Consider the following 19,484-nt stretch of genomic DNA (forward strand, 5'->3'; position numbering starts at 1 on the left):
CCAACCATTGCTTACATACCAACCACTTAACTCTTTTAAACCAGGCCTCCTATCCCCAGAATTATGCGTAACATTCGAGTCTGGTTTGGTTGGTTGATGTATGACTGTACCTTAGAAAAATCTTCATCAATTACATGAAACAGGGACACAGAGGCAGTTTCTAACACAACTTTTGTCTCTTTTGCGGAAAGTCAGTTCTCAGTTTGAATGATGGTCCAGCTAGACTTCTCTGATTTCCCTCAGAAAAACTAATAAAGGCTTGCTCCCCAAGCCAACTAAAAGCTAACATTCTATATTTATTGCCTTTGCCTTTTGGTGAACTGGCCAGAGAAAAAGACCCTGGCCCTGGAGAAGTTACTGGAATCTGACTAGATGACATCCAAGGTCAGAGAAGAAGAGCACGGCAAGGTTTGTGAACAAATCTAAAAATTTTCTAATATTTCTTTAACAAAAAACGGCAACTATACCTATTACCTAATAAGTACAACCCCTGCCGTGTGCGTTTTATAAACCGAAGGCCATGTTGTGGAGGTACAGTGAGTTTTCCCGAGTTTTCGATAATCTCTTCTCAGGGACCTTCCCTGCTCAGCATCCGGCAGGTCTCCCAGCATGCAATGCTGCTCACTCTCCGGCAGGCAGGCAGTCCCGAGGGTAGGGTCCTTCTGAGTGCCCCAGACACTGGAGAGGGCTCTGGCTTCCTCCTTTGTGCTCCATACGGCCCTGGGGTCAGCAGCACCGCCGGCTGGCTTGCAAGCTCTGGTTCCCAAGCTTGATCCCGCCACTGTTTCCATTTTCATGGGGGTCCAAGGGTGGGATCTGGCGGCCTGCGCGGGGGGGGGGGGGGGGGAGCAGGGGAGAAAAAAAAAAAGAGGCCAAAATTGAAGTTCTTTTATTTTAAAAAGTTGCCCCGCTTGGGTGTAGAAAGTAGCAGTACCTGGGGGAAGGGCTAGCTCTTTCCTCCTTTCTTTCAGTCTCCTCTCTTCCTCCCTCCCTCCAGCCTTCCTTCCCCGCCCCCCCTTTCTTCTCCCCTTCTTTTCTTCCCGTGCTTCCACATGAAGTCAAATTCCTGTTTAAAAGGTTGAGGGAAATTACCAGCAGTTTCCCGGCCACGCAAACACCCCAGGGGCAGGAGAAGGTATCCATTCGCTCGGCAGATCTACCGGCTTGCTCCATCACTCAGGGCCCTAGCCTGGCCAGGGAGTCACCCTGCTTTGTAGGACTTCTACAGGAACAGCAAGCATTTATCTGTCTTTTCTGCCCCCCACAAAGAGAGCTGGGCTGGGAACTGCTGGGATCTTCGAAGACCTGCCATGGGCTGGCAAGCAACCCACCAGCCTTACTCAGCTCATTAACCAGAAGGACCTCGGGACATAGTTCCCAGGAGGTAGTACTCTAACGTCATATACAAGCAACCTTATTTTGACTTCACTGAATTTTAACTTTTGTAAAGAAACACAAAGTAACAATTAAGAAGACAAAGGGAAGAAGGGCTAACAAGAGCTTAAGGTCTGGGTTCTTTTTCGTGGACTGTGCTGATGGTCCCAGGTCTCTGTGGTTGTACTAAAAACCACTGGGTTGTGTACGTGACACAGGAGGGCTCCGAGGCATGTGAACTTCATCTCAAGAGAGCTGTTCCTCTAAAGCACAGGGAAATCTAGAAACAGCCTGCTTAGGCAGCCAACACCAAAGATTCATCTTTGATCCTTCCCAGCACGTCTTAAAATGTCCGCTGTCACCACCACTTTCTGTGACTTTGCTGAAGGACATGCCAAAACCAAATAGTGGTTCTTACTATAATGCACATGGATTATAATTATAATTCCACTGGATCCTCCACCTTTGTTCTATCCACAGTCTCTTTTTCTTTTTATTTCTCTCTCTCTCTCTTCTATTTTTCTATTCATCCTGAAAAAAACATGGAACACTAGCTCTAAAATGGAAGATTAAAACACACACACACACACACACACACACACACACACATATGAATAAAGAGGAAATTGTTTCCAAAGACCAAAGATTTTTGCTTTTGCTTTTGTTTTTATGGCAAACATATGCTCCCTGTTTGGACCAAGTACAGAACTGAAAGACACAGAGGCTGAAGGCCTTTGGCATAAGATGCGATTTCTGGGGGTTTAGTGTGCTGTGCAGATGGAGTGATGTAGATACTCGGCAAAGTGCAAGCAGAGACATACGCTCTCTGGCCTTGGACTCAAGGTTAACAGTAGAAATGAGCGTCTGACACAGAGTGAGGATGAGTTCCCAACACTCTCTACAACCACATCTTATGACATCTTGCACAGCCAACAAGTAATACAAAACTTCTGCAGGCCGCTCTCAAAAAAAAAAAAAAAAAAAGAGTTCAGCAGAAACAATAGGATTGTACTTCCCTCTTCGAGACATGTCCCCACTTGTCATCACAATTGAAAGGAAGTTAAAAATAAAAAATGCCCTTTTTTATTTACTACTGTGTCAACCTGAAGTAGTAAATAAAAAAGAAAGTCCTGGTACCCGCCCCAGTCACATCCTGCCAATAAAGTGCGGCCTGCTCCTCAGGCCAGTCATGTGTTCAGAGGCCCAACAGTGTCACACCACATAGTTATTTAAATAGATAATTAGCTTTTGCGTCTGAATTTTTTGGATAAGACTATAATTCTAACTAATACAATATGGTTGACTTAAAAGATGGGAGCTAGTCGGGTGGTGGTGGCGCACGCCTTTAATCCCAGCACTCGGGAGGCAGAGACAGGCGGATCTCTGTGAGTTCGAGGCCCTGGTCTACAGAGAGAGTGAGTTCCAGAATAGCCAAGGCTACACAGAGAAACCCTGCCTTGAAATACCAACAACAACAACAACAAATTAGCATTTGTAACAATGATACAACCCACGTCCCATAGACACTTTCATGCTGTCTCATGTGAACCCCAACACTAGCTAAACCGCGCTCACCTTCCAGGCCTCCTTCACATGCCTTTCATAATTCTCTCTATGTGAAGAAATGCAGATAAAGCACACAAATGTGACGTTTATTAAAGTGACACAGAAGAGTGGCAACCTGGAAACAACGTGCACATTGTGAGCACGCCAGGAGCACCAGGTGTCCGTCCGTCAGTCTACACTCCAATCCTTCCTCCACCTTTCCTGCTCTCACCTTTTCCCCAAGTAGGCAATAGGCTTTGACGTCATATGTGCAAACAGCCTCCCTGCCTGTGTTACAAACGTGGCTTCTTAGGGCTGCCAGATTCGTTTGCCATTCATAGTATCTAGAGCCTCGTGAGAATTAGATACAATGGTCCTCCTGTTACCATTGAAGTCCTGAGTCCTCAAGGTACCACTGAAGTTCCTCGGTTCTTATGTCCAAGGACAAAGGATTGCACTGGGGACATACAGTCAGTAATAGAAGCAGAGAGTTTATTAAGAAAGAGAGCCAGGTGGTGGTGGCACACACCTTTAATCTTAGCACTTGGGAGGCAGAGGCAGGTGGATCTCAGTGAGTTTGAGGCCAGCCTGGTCTACAGAGTGAGTTCCAGGACAGCCAGGACTGTTTCACAGAGAAACTTTGCCTCAAAAAACCAAAAAAAAAAAAAAAGAAAGAAAGAAAGAAAGGAAGGAAGGAAGAAAGGAAGGGGGGGGAGAGAGAGAGAGAGAGAGAGAGAGAGAGAGAGAGAGAGAGAAAGATACTTCTGGGAATGAAAGTGGGCTAGCAGGCTGGGAGAAAGTGTGGGCTAAAATGCACTGGGCCAGTAAGCTCTGAACCCTTTAGAGGTCATTTCCACAGGCATGGGCTTTACACACGTGCCCCTTGTAGTCTGGGTAGGGAAGGGTTCTCAGCCTTTGTAAAGTTTTTTTGTTGACTAGATTCTCTCCTCATGCCACTCCTTTTACCACATCCCCTTAATCCTCAGAAGTTATGCTTCTAGACCAATCCCCAGTGGACAACTGAAACCATGCAGAGTACCAAACACTTGGCTACCTTTCTTTCCTATACAAATATACCTATGATAAGGTTTCACCTGTGAATTAGATAGATTCGGAGATTTATAAAGTAACAAGTCATATATTAGAACAATTATAACAGCGGGTTGTATTAAAGTTAAAACATGATTTTTTTTTAATTTCTGGGATTTTTATTTAGTACTTTCAGGCTATGGTTGGTACCATGGATAAGGGAAAGGTGCTCTATTTCTCAGAGGCAAAATCAATGTTGTTTCTTCAGACTTCATCTTTATCTTTGGGTAGAAAGCATTTTGAGATTTGAGAATCAGTTACCCAGTTAAACGAGCCTGGATCAGTTATGTAAAATCCCTGAGCAATTCTTCCCTCCACTATAAAAAGCAGATGAGACAGTAAACTCGACAGCTCCTACACACTGTATCCGGCCGTTACTAATATCCTAGGGACTCAGGACAATGATGGGGATTCCCTGCAGCAGCAGGCTCCGGCCAGGACTCAGTGGCCTCTGCGTGGGAAGTTGCCCAGTGCTCATGACCAGGAGACGTGGTTGAGTCTCAAGGTTCAGTTAGAAGGGAATCCTGTTTGTTTGGAGACCACTCTGCCTGGGAACATCACATAGTTCCAGCTTCAAACAGTGTGAGGAAATAAAGTGCACCCACTTTACAGCGAGACAGAGAACTGAATCCCAACGGTGAGCCAAGCGCCCTTCAAGAGCTAAGCAAACAACACTGTGGAAATAAGCACCAGCTCCCGTGCTGGGCTCCGAGGCCTTCAGAACTGGCTGGGTAAATGTTCTCAAACAAAAGAACGGTTCTGGAGAGTGGCCACAGCATTCTGCACCAAGGAGACTCCCCGGTACACAGCTCACAGGATTTCATTTACCTGGACACAGAGTTGAGCTAACACACACAGACGACATCTGCACAGGCTCAGATTGGTCTCCGGATGTTTCCACTCCTACAGAGTGTCCTCCAAGCGTGCAGCCTCCACAACAAGCTGTTCTTGAACACGAATCCTAGGCCAGCGTGTTTATTTTAACACAGTTTGGATTGTGTAAGATGCTCTTGGGGAGAAGTTAAAAAGACTTTTTTTTTCTTTTCTCTCAGGTTTCCTGAAAGTTGACAGTCCAGGAGAAGAGCATGCTTTACGAACACTTCCTCAGGAATGCAAAACGTGGAAATAAATTCCAAACCTATGAGTTTAGGCCAGCTTGGCTGGGACAGCCACCCGAACACACACAAAGAATAAAGCAGTGTGCTCCCTGCAGCTGCTCTCTCGGATATGTTCCACCTCTGCACACTCCGACTTCTCTGCAACAGCTCTGTTGTCTGTCTCTTCTTTAACTCCATTCTCTGATGGCTTGACTCTCTTTCCTTCGGTGTCCAGTGCGTCTCGAAGTTGCTCAGTGACTGCTGCAGATCTTAATTCTCAGAATCGTCCAGGTTGGGGGCTTGATCAAGTTTGCTAGGGCTTGGCAGGCCTTATCTCTTGATAACCACCTGGAAGCTCCTGCTTTAGGAGAGGCAGTCTTTGTGGAACACTGCTGTGGCTCATACGTGACCAGGGATCACGCCGACTGATTGTACTCTGGTTACAATAACAGAGAGGGCACTAGAAAACTTTTGTTTTGTTTTTTGAGACAGGGTCTCTCTTTGTAGCCCTGACTGTCATAGAACTCACTATGTAGACCAGTCTAGCCACAAACTCACAGAGATCCACCTGCCCTTTCAGGAGTGCTGAGATCAAAGGCATGCACCACTCACATCCTACCCAACTTGATATGCCATGTTTTGTGGATATCCATGGGAGACCTGCCCTTTCCTGAATAGAAAGGAGGAGTGGATAGGGCAGGGGGCAGAGGAGAGGTGAAGAACTGGGAAGAGAGGAGGGAGGGGAAAACTGTAGTTGGGATGTTAAATAAATACACAATAAAAGGAAAACTTTCACTATTAGGATAAAGAGTCTGATGTGAGGAGTGAGCTCAGATTCTATGGAGGACCAGAATGGACCAGGAGGTAGATGCTACACTTGGTGAGGAAACTCACAGAAAGCTCAGGTCCAAGATGATGAGAGCCATAGTAAGCGCAACGAGAGAAGCAGGAAGGAGAGAGGCAAAGAGCCATGAGGAAATCCCAGGCAAGACCTGACAAATGAGCAGAAATGAGAATATGAAAGTTGTGGTCATAAGTTTTCTCAGGTCCCGCCTAGGCCTGAGGTCCTGCCCAGGCCCATGGTCCCACAGCCACTTATAAAATAATCACTCAGAGGCTTAATATTATTTACAAACCGTATGGCCTATGACAGACTTCTTGCTAGCTAGCTCTTATAGTTTAACTCAACCCACAACTATTAATCTATGTATCGCCACGTATTTACCTGCATCCCATTACATGTTGTTCCTAGGATGGCAGTCTGATGTCTCCCTGACTCTGTCTTTCTCTTTCCTGTCTCCCTCCTTGGATCTCCCACCTGCTTCTAAGCTACCTTGCCATAGGTCAAAGCAGCTTATTTATTAACCAATGGGAACAACATATATTCACAGTATAGAGAAAGACGTCCCCCAGCAGAAAGTAGAGACCCCCAAATTCGGAAGTTAAAAAAGTCTGGGGAGCCAGATAAGGATGTAGCCCAAGGTTAGAGTGTTTGCCTAGTTTGGCTTCATCTCCAGAACTACAAAATAAAGAAATAAACATTAACCACAAAAACACATTTGGTTCAAATATGTCATAACAATTCTAACACATATTCTGGTTTTAAAAAAAAAACATTTAAAAAATGTCTAGGGAGCCAAAGTCATGGCTATGCTACAAAGTGGGGGAGAGAAGGGGTTGTTCCCATTGGCTACCAACCTAAGGACTTCAACAGCCATTGTTGGCAGATTTCGATGGAGTGACTTCAATGGGAAGACTTTTGCTATGAAAAAATGAAAATCCCCCTTCCCCTTTCGTTCTTGAAACTGATACTGTTTCTAAAAAAATCATCTTTTGGTTTACAGAGAAAATTGCACAATTAAGCTCTTACATGTCCCTGTCTTTATCTCCCAGCTCCTGTTGTTAGTGCCTGGCATTAGTATAAGATGCCAGTTCCAACTGATGAGCTAATATTAACCACTACTGCTAACTGCAGCCCACAGTGTTTGCACAGGGCTCTCTTTGTTATACATCCTGTGGATTTTGGTAAATGTTCAATGACATGTCTCCATCACTACAGCATCAAATAGAATCATTTCACCGCCCTAAAAATTCCCCCATGCCTTATTCCCTCCCTGTCCTGGTTTTTGTCAACTTGACACAAGCTAAAGCTATCTAGGAAGAGGGTTCTCAATTGAGAAGATGCCTCCATGAGACCTGCCTAGAGGCAAGTCTATGGGCATTTTCTCGATTGAGATGGAATATTCCTACTGTGGATATTGCTATCCCTAAGCAGGTGGTCCTGGGGTGTACAAGAAAGAAATCTGCGCAAGCCAAGAGGAGCAAGCCAGTAAGCAGCATTCCTCCATGCCTCTGCATCAGTTCCTGCCTCCAGGCTTCTCCCTTGAGCTCCTGTCCTGACTTCCTTCATGATGAACTGTATAGGCCGTAAGATGAAATAAACCCTTTCCTCCTCAACTTGCTTTTGGTCATGGTGTTTATCACAGCAATAGATACCTAACTAGGACACCCCCCTCAACCTGACATCTACTAAATTGACCTATTTACCTATTTAATAAAAATTAAATTCAAAATATTTACTGATGAGAGTAATGTTTGGGACTCCCTTTAAAGCCGTATAGGGTGGGGAGAATAGAGATGGGATATGCTTCTGTGCTCATGAAGATTCAGTTCACTTATGTACTGTAAGTTTGACATTTTCTATAATAAAGTCATTTTCCAAAGTTGCCCGGAATGCACCGTTACAAAGGAGCCATGGATAGAAATTTAACAGGCAACCATGTAAGAAAAAAAGTCTTGGGAGAATGCATTATTTATTATTATATGTTATATGGTTTGACTATATGAAATCAGAATTTTATATAAACTACTCTCTAGCTTTTTTTCCCCACAAACAATTTGTCTTTTTAGGTCAGTAACAAGAGTCACATCATCGTTTTAAAACACTGGTTTATATTAGTGTACTATGATTTGGAAAAAAAAATTTCTCAACTTCAGTGCAGTTTAGTCATTTCCTGTTTTCTACTAGTGTGGATAATATTACCAGAAAACTGCTGTACAAAGTCAGGAGCCAGGGGCAGCCCAGACTTAAAGCTGAGAGCATGTGACTTCATGTACTGGCCTCTTACTTACTAGCTATGAGACACAGCACAAGTCACAAGATGGTGTCCTCATAGTAAAATAGGGATGACAGCGTGTAAGTGGACATTCACAGTGTACAGAAGGACATCCCACTGCAACAGAGTGCCTACTTCATCGTGAATGGGACACCAGTGAGCTAACACACATTTTAGCCATTCCAACAACGGCAAGGAACAAGAGCTCCACACACTCGAAGCACCACTACAATTGGTCCCTGGATCGGCCTGTTTCTCAGGCTTTGATTCATGGTTGTTTGCACTGTCCATCAACACCACACAGTTAGGCCTACGATGGCTGTGTCTGTTTTGAACATACACAGACCCTTTCTTGTCATTATGCCCTAAACAGTACAGTAGAACAACTCTTCACAGAGCATTGACTATGCTCGGGTATAAATAATCCAGAGATGAGGGGCGTATCAGGGGAATGTGTGCTTACATACAAATGCTACAGTATTTTAGACAGGGGCTTGGGCATCTGCAGATGTGGTGTCCTGGAGGGGCCTACAACTAAATCCCATAGACACAGGGGCAACGACCCTGTGCTTTGTACAACTGCGGATCCCTGAGAACTGCTTGGGGTGAGAACTCCCATATCAGCGTCTTCTCTGCTGGCATTTGCTGAATTAACTGTTTTGGTGATAAAGAAGGGACTGTCCTTGCCTTTATCTTCAATGACAGCTTGCTGTACTGTTACAAAATTTTTTTGTTTTGCTTCCAAACGCCTTTAACACACTCTAAACCGAGTAACTACCACAGAATTACAAAACGCAGCAGCCGTGCAACAGCCAGCACGCTGTGTAACGATGACTGCAGAACAAGACACATCGCCATCTTTCCTATCTTCTAACCCTTCCAAGCCACTGAGGCTTCTGTCTCTAGCTGTCTGTGCTTTCCAAACAACCTAACCAGCACCCAGGGGGCTGGTAAGACACTAGCAGGCTCGAAAGGACACTGAGGATGGACCCCAACCTTGAAGTCCGCAGATCGGAAAGCCAGGAACTGAAACCGCAAGACTCTGTTTGCTGGTCAAAGGGATAGGATCTGAGTCATCGCATGTGGCCCTGGGTGGGGACGTGCCCTCCGGAATGCCTCTAAGATCAACAGATAGCTGGAGGTTTCTGGTAGTGAACAAGGACGCACCAGGTCCTCTCTCCTAAGAGTTCATTCAAATGAGTCTGTCAGTCACTTAGATTGACGGGAAAATGCCCCTCAGGATAATCTAGAGGATTAGAAATGGTAAAAGCCTGCCTAATATATAGATGGACACAATAGTCTCTTTGGCCATTCTTGTCGGTTAGAAATGCCCCACGTCACCATCTACTAGATGCTGCCTGTCTCCTACACTATGCTCCGTGTATCTCACCTGAATTCTTTCAACTGAGCTCACAAGGACCAGAGAGCCAAAGGGAGGTCAGAGAGAGTCTGCTGGACACAAGCAAAACTGAAGCATTTCTCACTTGTTCTTACACTAACAAGAAATGCCCCCAAAACAAAGAAACCACAGCGGACTGCTCGCAAAGTCTCCGGGGTATTTTTCAGGAGAAAAATTATAGCCCCTTGACAAAAAAGCATCCAATGGAAGATGGGGTGGATTTGGGTTCACGGTCCACAGTGGTGGGGGAGGGGGTGGCAGCAGGTGGCTGGAGCAAGAAGCCAAGAGATCACATCCCCAGCCACAAACACAAAGCGGAGAGCGGGAAAACGAAGCGGGGTGAAGCTATAAATTCTTAAAGGCCTTCTCCAGCAAGGCTCTATCCCCCAAAGGTGACATAACCTCCAAACAGCACCGCTAACTGAGGGCCAAGTGTCCATTCAAACCAGCACACTGACCTCTTCTAAAATTACCTTCCGAAGTCTAAATGAAGATCACGGCTTCACCTAAGTGGAGGTCTCTGAGGAAGGACCGCCACTGAGCTCCCGTCTCCTCTATTCCAAATTCACTGATCATGCCAACCGACTGAACACTGCCTAGCTGTTCCTTCTCCTAAGGAGGAACGCTTTTGCAAATGTTAACTTGCTTAACACCTAAGTGGGACTTTCCATTGCGTTTGGAATATCACATCCTTTCTTCGTCGCGAGGCTCCGTCTCCGGCTTCCACCTCCCGCTGCTGCCCTCAGCTGATGCTCCACATCAGTTTCCAGTTCTGGGACTTAACTACAGTTTTCCCAGGTTGAGCTTCTTAGGAGCATCGATCGAGTGAATTTTCAGCTTCAGATTAACCATTTCCTTGGGGAGGCACTCTTCAGCAACCCGAGGTCCCCACCTGTCACTCTCTCTTTTGGTCCCCGCCCTGTGGTTTCCTGGCACTACTGCCACTGCCTTTTGTTCACCATGAGGTCTAGCATGACTTCAAGCTCGTAAAAGCATACACTATGTATTTTCCCAATAAATGAAACGAGAGTCTAGGCTTGTCCAATTTGTTGGCATTATTCAAACTTCAGTCACCATAGAAAAGTAATTACATTTCTTTTGCTCTAGTGAGCCCATCAAAAATGTTACTTCCTAGAACGTTCTGAGATCAGGATAAGACCTAAATTCAAACTGCAAGAGGAGAAGGAAGAGCATCCACTGTGGTTCAGGGTCACAACTGAAACAAGGAAGAAATGAGAAGCAGAGCTGAATTTCCAGCACCCCAACCCTGGGTTTCCTCCCTCATCTAGAGCGGAGCATTGTGCAGCGCCCCCAGAAAGCAGCCATATAGTTTATTCTGGGTTTTTAACACTGCAACAGCTGAGCAGCAACAGAATAGTCTTTGTGCTTTCTTATTTTTTCTTTTTTTTTGGGGGGGGGGGTTTCGAGACAGGGTTTCTCTGTGTAGCTTTGCGCCTCTCCTAGAACTCACTTGGTAGCCCAGGCTGGCCTCGAACTCACAGAGATCCGCCTGCCTCTGCCTCCCGAGTGCTAGAATTAAAGGCGTGCGCCACCACCGCCCGGCGGTCTTTGTGCTTTCTTATGCCAATTAAAAAAAAAATTAGCCAGGCGGTGGTGGCGCACGCCTTTAATTCTAGCACTCGGGAGGCAGAGCCTGGAGGATCTCTGTGAGTTCAAGGCCAGCCTAGTCTACAGAGCAAGAACCAGGACAAACACTAAAACTACACAGAGAAACCCTGCTTCAAAAAACCAACAACAACAAAAAAATACAATTATTTTCTTAACCAAGAAAGAAATATGAACAACCTATGGGTAAAAATGTACAGAAGAGAATGAGCCCCACACAGCAGGGTTCAGTAGGTCTGAAGATGAGCCCTAGAGGAGGGGCACCTGGAAGAACAGACACCAGGGGATGTGGCATCACGGAACAGACAGCCTGGACCAACCAGGACAGAGCAGCAGCAGGAAGGTCCCTTTCCCGGGCAGCTGTAGTCTTCAAAAGACAGAACGTTTTGGGTGAACAGTTTGCAGTTAGAAAATGTATTGGCTTATGCTCAGAAAACACAGTTGTCTCATTTCTGGTTTATGAACACCCCGGGAATACAGAAGAAATGCATTTGTATCTTCATGGAAGTCGGTGTGAAGTCGTTTTGTGTAAGCACACCTTTTAAAGGGGCTGTTATTCTCACTGCTGTTCCTTGGTTTTTATTGTAGGTTTCCCCCGGGCATGCTTGTCTCTGCAACACTGCTTTGAGAGCATGGGTATCAGCAGTCTCTAGCTCTATTTTAAGCTTGGGTGGGAGCACACGTAACCTAAGCAGGAACCGTGAAAAGGAAATTCAAGGAATGTCTGCTGCCGTATGCTTGGGTGACCTTGGAATTCTCTTCTAAACTAACCCATACTTTGGCTACAAAACCCCGTTTTGAAGCAATTCACCTGAAAGAGTAGCAAAAGACCTCACAGTAGCACCAGAGCTCACAGATATGGGTTGGGAGAGACTGAGGTAGAAGTAGGTGGGTAGAGATAATAGACAGACAGACAGACAAATGGATCGATAGAGACAGATATACTAGAATGGGGTGGACAGAGATGGATAGCTAGAAATAATGGAAAGAGATGGAAAATGATAGACAATAGCTAGAAGTATAGATGGATGGACACTGATACATAGAGCTACAGACAGTAGACGTAAGTGGAACAGGCACAGAGCGGAGAGATGAGGACAGATAGATAATGGATGTAGAGACATGACTAGAAGGTCTCCCATGTATCTACATGCTTTATTCACTAAGTATTTATTACTAAAGTATCATACACAGAATTAAACATTTGTTTACTTGACGTGGAAGAAGGGGAGACATGGGCTTATGTAGGAATTGCTTTAAAGCTGAAATTACTCCCTGCTTAAGCAAAAGACTGTTTTTCTAAATGACGCAAACCATTAGACTATGAGGAACTAATTATTCAAAGCCTACATCGCTGTGAACCACAGAGACCCCTGACATGGAAAGGGATTTAGAGTGGTTAAGTTATACAAAGGGATCTCTCTGAGATGTTAATACTCAGTATCTAGGCTTCAAAGTTTAGTATTGTTCTCTTTGAGGACTATTGGTGAAATTATTAAGGCCATTCCACGTAGTTAAAAGGGAGGTTTTGTGGGGTAACTTACAAGTGAAGGGATAGGTAACAGGGTCTGGGAAAGGTGTAGCACAGTCCGGCGGTGTTCTCTGGAGGACTCTGCTTGGTCTACCTCCAGCATCCAGGGTCCAGGAACCAAGAGAGCCCCGGCATCCGGATCTTGGGTCTTCAGGGTTCTCTCTCGGCCTCGCCTTGTAGGCGTGACAGTTACCAAAGCCTCAATGGGGATTGGAACTTCCAGATCGAAGCTGGAATGGCTACCCACTACATTTGAGGACTTTATCTGACTTCTGTAATAATGACTTTCATCAAGCTCAGAGAGTACCCCCGTGTAGAAATCATGAGGTGAATTTGATGCACATGAAAAACAGACCTTCCTGTCTGATCCCTGCCTAGCCTTGACTAAAGGAGCCCACTAAACAAAACACAAGAGCTGTGAATCAGAGGCATTGGGGTAACGGATGAGGTAGCTCATTGAACCTGCCTGCAGCTGGTTGTGCTGGCTCTTGATTGTAACCCCAGCTCTTAGGAGGCTGAGAGAGAAGCACGGCTACAAGTTCAAGGCCAACCTGGGCTACAGAGTGAAACCCTATCTCAACAACAACAACAAAAATAAATACAAAACAATGTTCACTCCCTAAACCTAACACCACTGGAAAAGAATCAGTTCACTTGAGGGCAATAAAGGGCCCAATGTAGGAAGTTCAAATCAAACCTCACAGTCTCTCAAATGGACCCAGGTACAGAGAGCATGTGCTCCTACAGCCCACCACAAAAAGAAGCTGAGCTGTGAGAACATGAAGTGCCCGACACCAAATCACAGCTCCAGCAGGCTAGAGATTAACCATTTAGCCCAATGAGCTCGAGGTTTCTCTGTTGTGTGTGTAAACAGCAGCAGGAAAAATCCTCATGGAGGTGGACGGAAGGAAAGGCAGCAGGCACACCACAGTGACCGGGCCCAGGGCTGCTGGGGGAGGCCTAGCATCCCCCTTTTGCACACTTCTTTTGCACACTTTGACACAGTGGGAGTAATCCCGGTCGGAGCTCTCCATTGCCTATGAGTCCTTTAAGCCAACACGAACCAACCAAAGGTTCTCTGCTGCTGTTCTCAGAATCCAAAATAATAGACCGGAACCAGTAGAATGGAAATCAGCTCTATCCTGAGAGCTATTGGCCTTGAATTCAACAAAAGTGATCTCAGGTGAAGAAGAAAGCCAGTGAGTGCCCTACATCCCTTTGGGAACTGCCCAGAGCTGGGACATCTGAGGACAGCTGATAACAGATAAGAGTTCTGATCCTCCCACAGAGCACTTGCAATGGCAACACCTCACTGATATGGAGACTTCTCCCAGCCTCTTACAACACACTGATGAACTTCTGGAGCTCCAAGCAGTTCCTGGGCCTGTGGTCAGCAGGCATTGCTCTGGTGGAAGCCTGCACCCATGCCATGGCCAGAGGTTATGAAGGTGAAATCTGCTGTGCCTGAAACTTCACAGCTGCAGACCAATGTGTCAGTGTAGTTAGCCACAGTAAACAGCTGAGGTTATAGTCACTCATGGGAAAACACCATAATGAAAGAGAGGTACAACATGACCCAGAGCTGGGAACTGACCTGGAGCTGTCACTTGTCATGAACAAGAGTAACAGAAAGTAATATGATCTTCACAAAGGAACCCTCTGCCCAGTTCCCGACTTTAGGTCACATGAAAGGCAAACATTTTTTGTGAACAATTATTTGTCAAACTAAAACACTAAAAGGTTCCCTTCCTTCGTTTGTGTAGAGTCATTTGATTTGATGGATGGACTTCTACCATACCACCGTCTACTTCATCTCTGCCATCAAGATACTAAATAAAATGCTACAGAAGACATAATTTTTTTCAGATGTAGTATCTATCTTGTTTTGGTTTTATTGAGTTATTTCTGAAGTTTACACATTGACTTCTAACTAGTAGCACCCCCCTACCCCCACCCCTGAACCCACCCCGTCAGAAGACATAATTTTTAGTTAAGTGTAATTACAGATGCAATTCTAAGTATATATTCTCATCTTGCAATGAGTATGTCATTTTCATTCACAAAACAAAAGGAACAGAGCAAGTTACAGAACTAGAGATGTTCAGGAAGTCTCAGGTGAAGCAGTTTCTCCTAAAAATGGCTGTATGAACAAGACCAGAACAACGGCAGTATCAACAGAAAGGGGAAATACCCCTAAACAAGGAACTATAACTAATGGCCACTGGCCAAGGGAGAATTAGCCTCCCCCAGGGATGAGTCCACTTACTGGTTGTCCAATGAAGAGTGGGCAGCCTTCAGACCATACACACACAAGCAACAAAAACGGACTCAGCAGGTTGTATTTATATATTTGAGCATCCATATGTACATATATGTATGGAACGATAATAATCAAAGAAAAAGAGGCTATCCACTTGAGAATGGTGGGGAACATGGGAGGGAGTGGAAGGAGAGTACGCTGGAGAAGAAAAGACACGAAAGAGGCGAGTGTAAATACACTCATAGTCGTAGGGGCTCACAGGGCGAGTTTAAATCAAACTTTGCAGGGTTTGTTGACAGCACCAGATAAATTCAAAGGCTCATTTTTGACTCCCCTAAGCATAGCCATGCAAGCTAAGTCAGGCTGGGAACACAAACGTGACACTCACTGATTCCTTGGAAGAGCTCCTCGATGTTAATGGCGTTCTTCGCACTTGTCTCAACCACAACGGCGCCTATGGATTCAGCGTATTCCTTAGCATCCTTCAAGGGCACCTCCCTGAAAAAGAGGTCAAACCCATCAAGAAATGAATGCTTGCTGGTAAAACACGAGTACTCCAGAGACCAAACCAACAGCGCTCGTGGAAATGATACCTTTGCTTTCCTACAGAATAACAATTGAATAGTCATAAAGGATTGAAGACCTGCAAGGGGTACACACCTTAGAAAGGGGTCTCTACCAGGTATGGATGCCAGCCTGGTCTACATAGTGAGTTCCAGGACAGCCAGGAATACAGAGAGAGACCCTGGAAGAAAGAAGGAGGAGGAGAAGGAGAAGAAGGAAGAGAAGACAGAGGAGAAGGAGAAGGAAGAGAAGGAGGAGCAGAAGGAGAAGAAGAAGTTGTAGTTATAGTAATAGTAGTAGTAGTTGGTCTCTGGCAACCATGGACAAGACACACATTTATAAAACAGTGCTTTCTCCACAGGAGTGAATTCTTAGACTGGAGAGAAAATGGTTGTAAGTACTGGCTATGGATATTCCAGAAGTGTGAATGTCGGTTCCCTTGAAACTGACATTGACATTTAATTGCCATTATGAAAGTACTGAGGGGTGAGACCTATAAGAGGATTAAGCTAGAGGGTTGGAATTAATGCATTTATGAGAGAGAGTTCAACCCCACTCTGCCTCTTTGCCCTTCCGCCTGTGAAGATCAGGGTTCTCCTTTCCACAGACCAACATGGTCCAAACACCATCTTGGAATCAAAATCACCGAACTTGCTGGTGCCTTGAGACTGAATCTCCCAGGCTCCAGATTTGTGAGTCTGTATATTTTGCTTAAATTATCCAGTCGGTGGAATTCTGTCACAAACTAAAACAGACTATGGCAGGTTAGTCTCAACCTTTCTTCTCTATCACATGACTCAACATTATAACAATAATACACTGTGTGTGCACTAGTGTACAGCTTTTGACATGTTTCACATATGACAGTTTTGCCACATCTGGAGGTTCAACATCCATGTACTCAACTGATTGCAGGTTTAAAAAAAACAATACACCAAACCCCTTCCTAAATGATGCTGTACAACAAGCTATTTACATCATGAGAATGAATGAGGATGGCTCCTAGAAGCTCAAGGGTTTGAATGCTCGGTCCCCAGCTGGTGGGACTATTTGGAAAGGATTAGGGGGTGTGGCCTTGTTGGAGGAGGTGTGGGACTAGGGGCAGGCTTTGAGGCTTCAAAAGATGCCATTCTCTGTGTACACTCTTGCTTTCTGCTTGTAGACCAAGATGTCAGCTCTCAGCCGCTCCTGCATTATCATGGACTCTAACCCTCTGGAATGGCAAGCCCAATTAAATGCTTCCTTTTATAAGCTGCCTTTGGTCATGGTGCTTTATCACAGTAATAAGAAAGTAATGAATGCATACAGCATTTACATCATACTAATATAAATAATCTGGAGATGATATAAGGTGCATGGGGGTATGTGTGGCTTCTGACAGATATTATCACCAGTGGACTCTGGCAGCCCCGATGGACATCAAGAGACATCACTGTCACTTTTCACAAACATAAAATCTGTGACATGATTTGATGGTTGGCAATGAAAATCTTGTGACCATGATGCAATATGGTTCAATGTCTGAACCTTAACCTTTCAAAGGTGTTTCTTACCAGGGCTTTAGGGCATAACAATCTAAAAAGGAATCAACATATCTGTTTTCATGTGAAGATACCTCTACAATCATGAAAAACACAACTCAGAAAATGGGGTAGGGACTAGAGGGGTTAGAAAGAAGAATCTAGAAGCTCTTCTGATGCTGGAGGTGAGAGATGATATATTTGAGTAAAATGACAATGGAAAAGAAGAAGAGAGGGCACACAAAGCTGACTCCTGGAATGAAGCTGAGGAGACAGAATTCATTTCCTTCCCTTTTCTCCCCTCCCTTCGCACAACTGGTGTGAGAAGTTGTCAGGTAAAGTGTACATTGGGACTCATGTTCCTTATGACGCCCGTCTAAGCTTACTTCTATTGGTGTGATGAAACACCATGAAACTTAGGGGAAGAAAAGGCTTGTTTGGCTTCCACGTTCCGGTCACAGTCTACCATTGAGGGAAGTCAGGCCAAGAGCTGGAGCAGAGGCCACGGAGGAGTGCTGTTTCCTAGTCTGCTCTCCATGGCTATCTTATACCACTCCATGAGCTGGGCCCTCCCACATCAATCATTGATCAAGAAAATCCCCTAAAGACTTGCCTACAGGCCAGTGAGATACAGGCATTTTCTCCAGTTGAACTTCCTCTTCCCAGGTGGCCCTAGCTTTTGTCAAGTTGACAAAAACAAACAAAAAACCCACCACCAACAACAACCAGGACTAAGCCCAAACGTAAGACAGGAAACTTCCCAGGTCCCAACTGTAGAAGGGTCCAACTAGAACCTGCCACACTAAAAGCAGTTGTCCCAAGACTATTGAGGTTTTTTTGTGGCAATTTCTTCACATGTGGAAGATTCCTGAAGTCTTTACCCTGTTTGGTTTAGGACGTCAGCCTATTTCTAAATTTCATCTTGAAGTCTTTATTAAACCATATATAGAGCAGGACTCACCTCAGCCTGAACGAGAGGCAGTCAACTCTGCTACCTGCTCCTATCTGTGTATGGAGTTGGGGAACTTGGTAATCACACAAGCCTCAGAGAACCCACTAGAGAGATCACATACAATAGCAAGGCCTCTTCAACTCTGCTTTGGAATTGCCCAACTGTGGCACAAAGCAGTACAGGCTCTGCCAGGATTAAGGTAAGAACAGGTTAGTCGCTGTGTGTGACATTGTGTGTAATAGGACGATGGTAAGCTGAGTGTAGCTAGTTCTTCTGGACCTTAAAATGGAGAGAAAGGAAAGGCATATTTCAGACTCCTTCCATGGTTAGAATGGGTCTCATTAAATAAACAACTGGCCCAGAATGTCACTACTAATGAGAAATGCAAGGAGAATGTCACCCTTGTCCCTCACAATAGCCCACTTGGTTCCTGCAAGACCCCTAACAATGCAACCACACACCATCCAACTGCATGTTGTTCTTCCCATCATCATAGGCAAAAAATAAGTGGTGCGCTCCAGCTATCTCAAACTATGAACTGTAGGAGTCAGGATGGTATCGGGGGAGGGGTACAAGCCATGCTTATGTATCCCTCACAGCTGTCTTCATATGTTCATACATCTTCAGTTTGTCCATAGACACCGAATTGTAGCCTAGTTTGCCTTGTAAACAACCTGGAGCCTAGCTTTATAGACTGGGCTACAGAGTGAGTTCCAGGACAGGCTCCAAAGCTACACAGAAAAACCCTGTCTCGAGAAAAAAAATCTGTAAAACTAGATTTGCTGGTGTGTGTAGGCAAGTGCGGGTCCACATTGCTGGGGACAAAAGCCAGGGTCTCGTAAATGTTAGGCTTCACCACTGAGCTACACCCCCAGCATGTATTTTATTTTATTTATGTATGGATGATGTGTGAGTGTGTATGGCATGGCCCCATGTGGAAGTGAGAACAACTTTTGGGAGTTGCTTTTTCCTTCCACAATGCAAGTGATTATTTGTAGACTCTCAAAAGCTAGAGAAAGTCCTGCCAGTATAAACAAAGAAGGGGGAGGTGGTGGCGCACGCCTTTAATCCCAGCACTCGAGAGGCAGAGGCAGGTGGATCTCTGTGAGTTCGAGGCCAGCCTGGACTATAGAGTGAGTTCCAGGAAAGGCGCAAAGCTACACAGAGAAACCCTGTCTCGAAAAACCGAAAAAAAAAAAAAAAAAAAGTGCATGGGTTGACAGGATGGATAACTGGGAGAAAGGTACTTGCCACGAAGCCCAAATTCACTTCCCAGAACCTACATAGTAGAAGGGGAGAATCAATCCCCTCTACACACACATTATGATATGTGTATGAGCACAGACACACAAATAAGTAACTTTTAATACAAAAAAAAATAAAAATAAAAGTACATTTGTGTTCTTTGCCT

The 19,484-nt window shown here is 45.1% G+C and overlaps 1 protein-coding gene across 1 annotated transcript in view; it reads right to left on the minus strand.

The window, feature by feature from the left end:
• Nucleotides 1-298: 298 nt before the first annotated feature.
• Rab31 (RAB31, member RAS oncogene family) overlaps nucleotides 299-19,484 on the minus strand; it is a 129,582-nt gene continuing 110,396 nt past the window's right edge. The window contains exons 6-7 of the mRNA XM_059278262.1: nucleotides 15,426-15,535; nucleotides 299-824 (exon numbers count right to left, since the gene is read on the minus strand). Of these exons, the coding sequence (XP_059134245.1) occupies nucleotides 727-824; nucleotides 15,426-15,535 (208 nt within the window). The 3' untranslated portion in view covers nucleotides 299-726. The remainder of the gene's footprint in view (nucleotides 825-15,425; nucleotides 15,536-19,484) is intronic.

The sequence above is a fragment of the Peromyscus eremicus genome, chromosome 13 (genome assembly GCF_949786415.1).
Source record: "Peromyscus eremicus chromosome 13, PerEre_H2_v1, whole genome shotgun sequence".
Taxonomy (NCBI): domain Eukaryota; kingdom Metazoa; phylum Chordata; class Mammalia; order Rodentia; family Cricetidae; genus Peromyscus; species Peromyscus eremicus.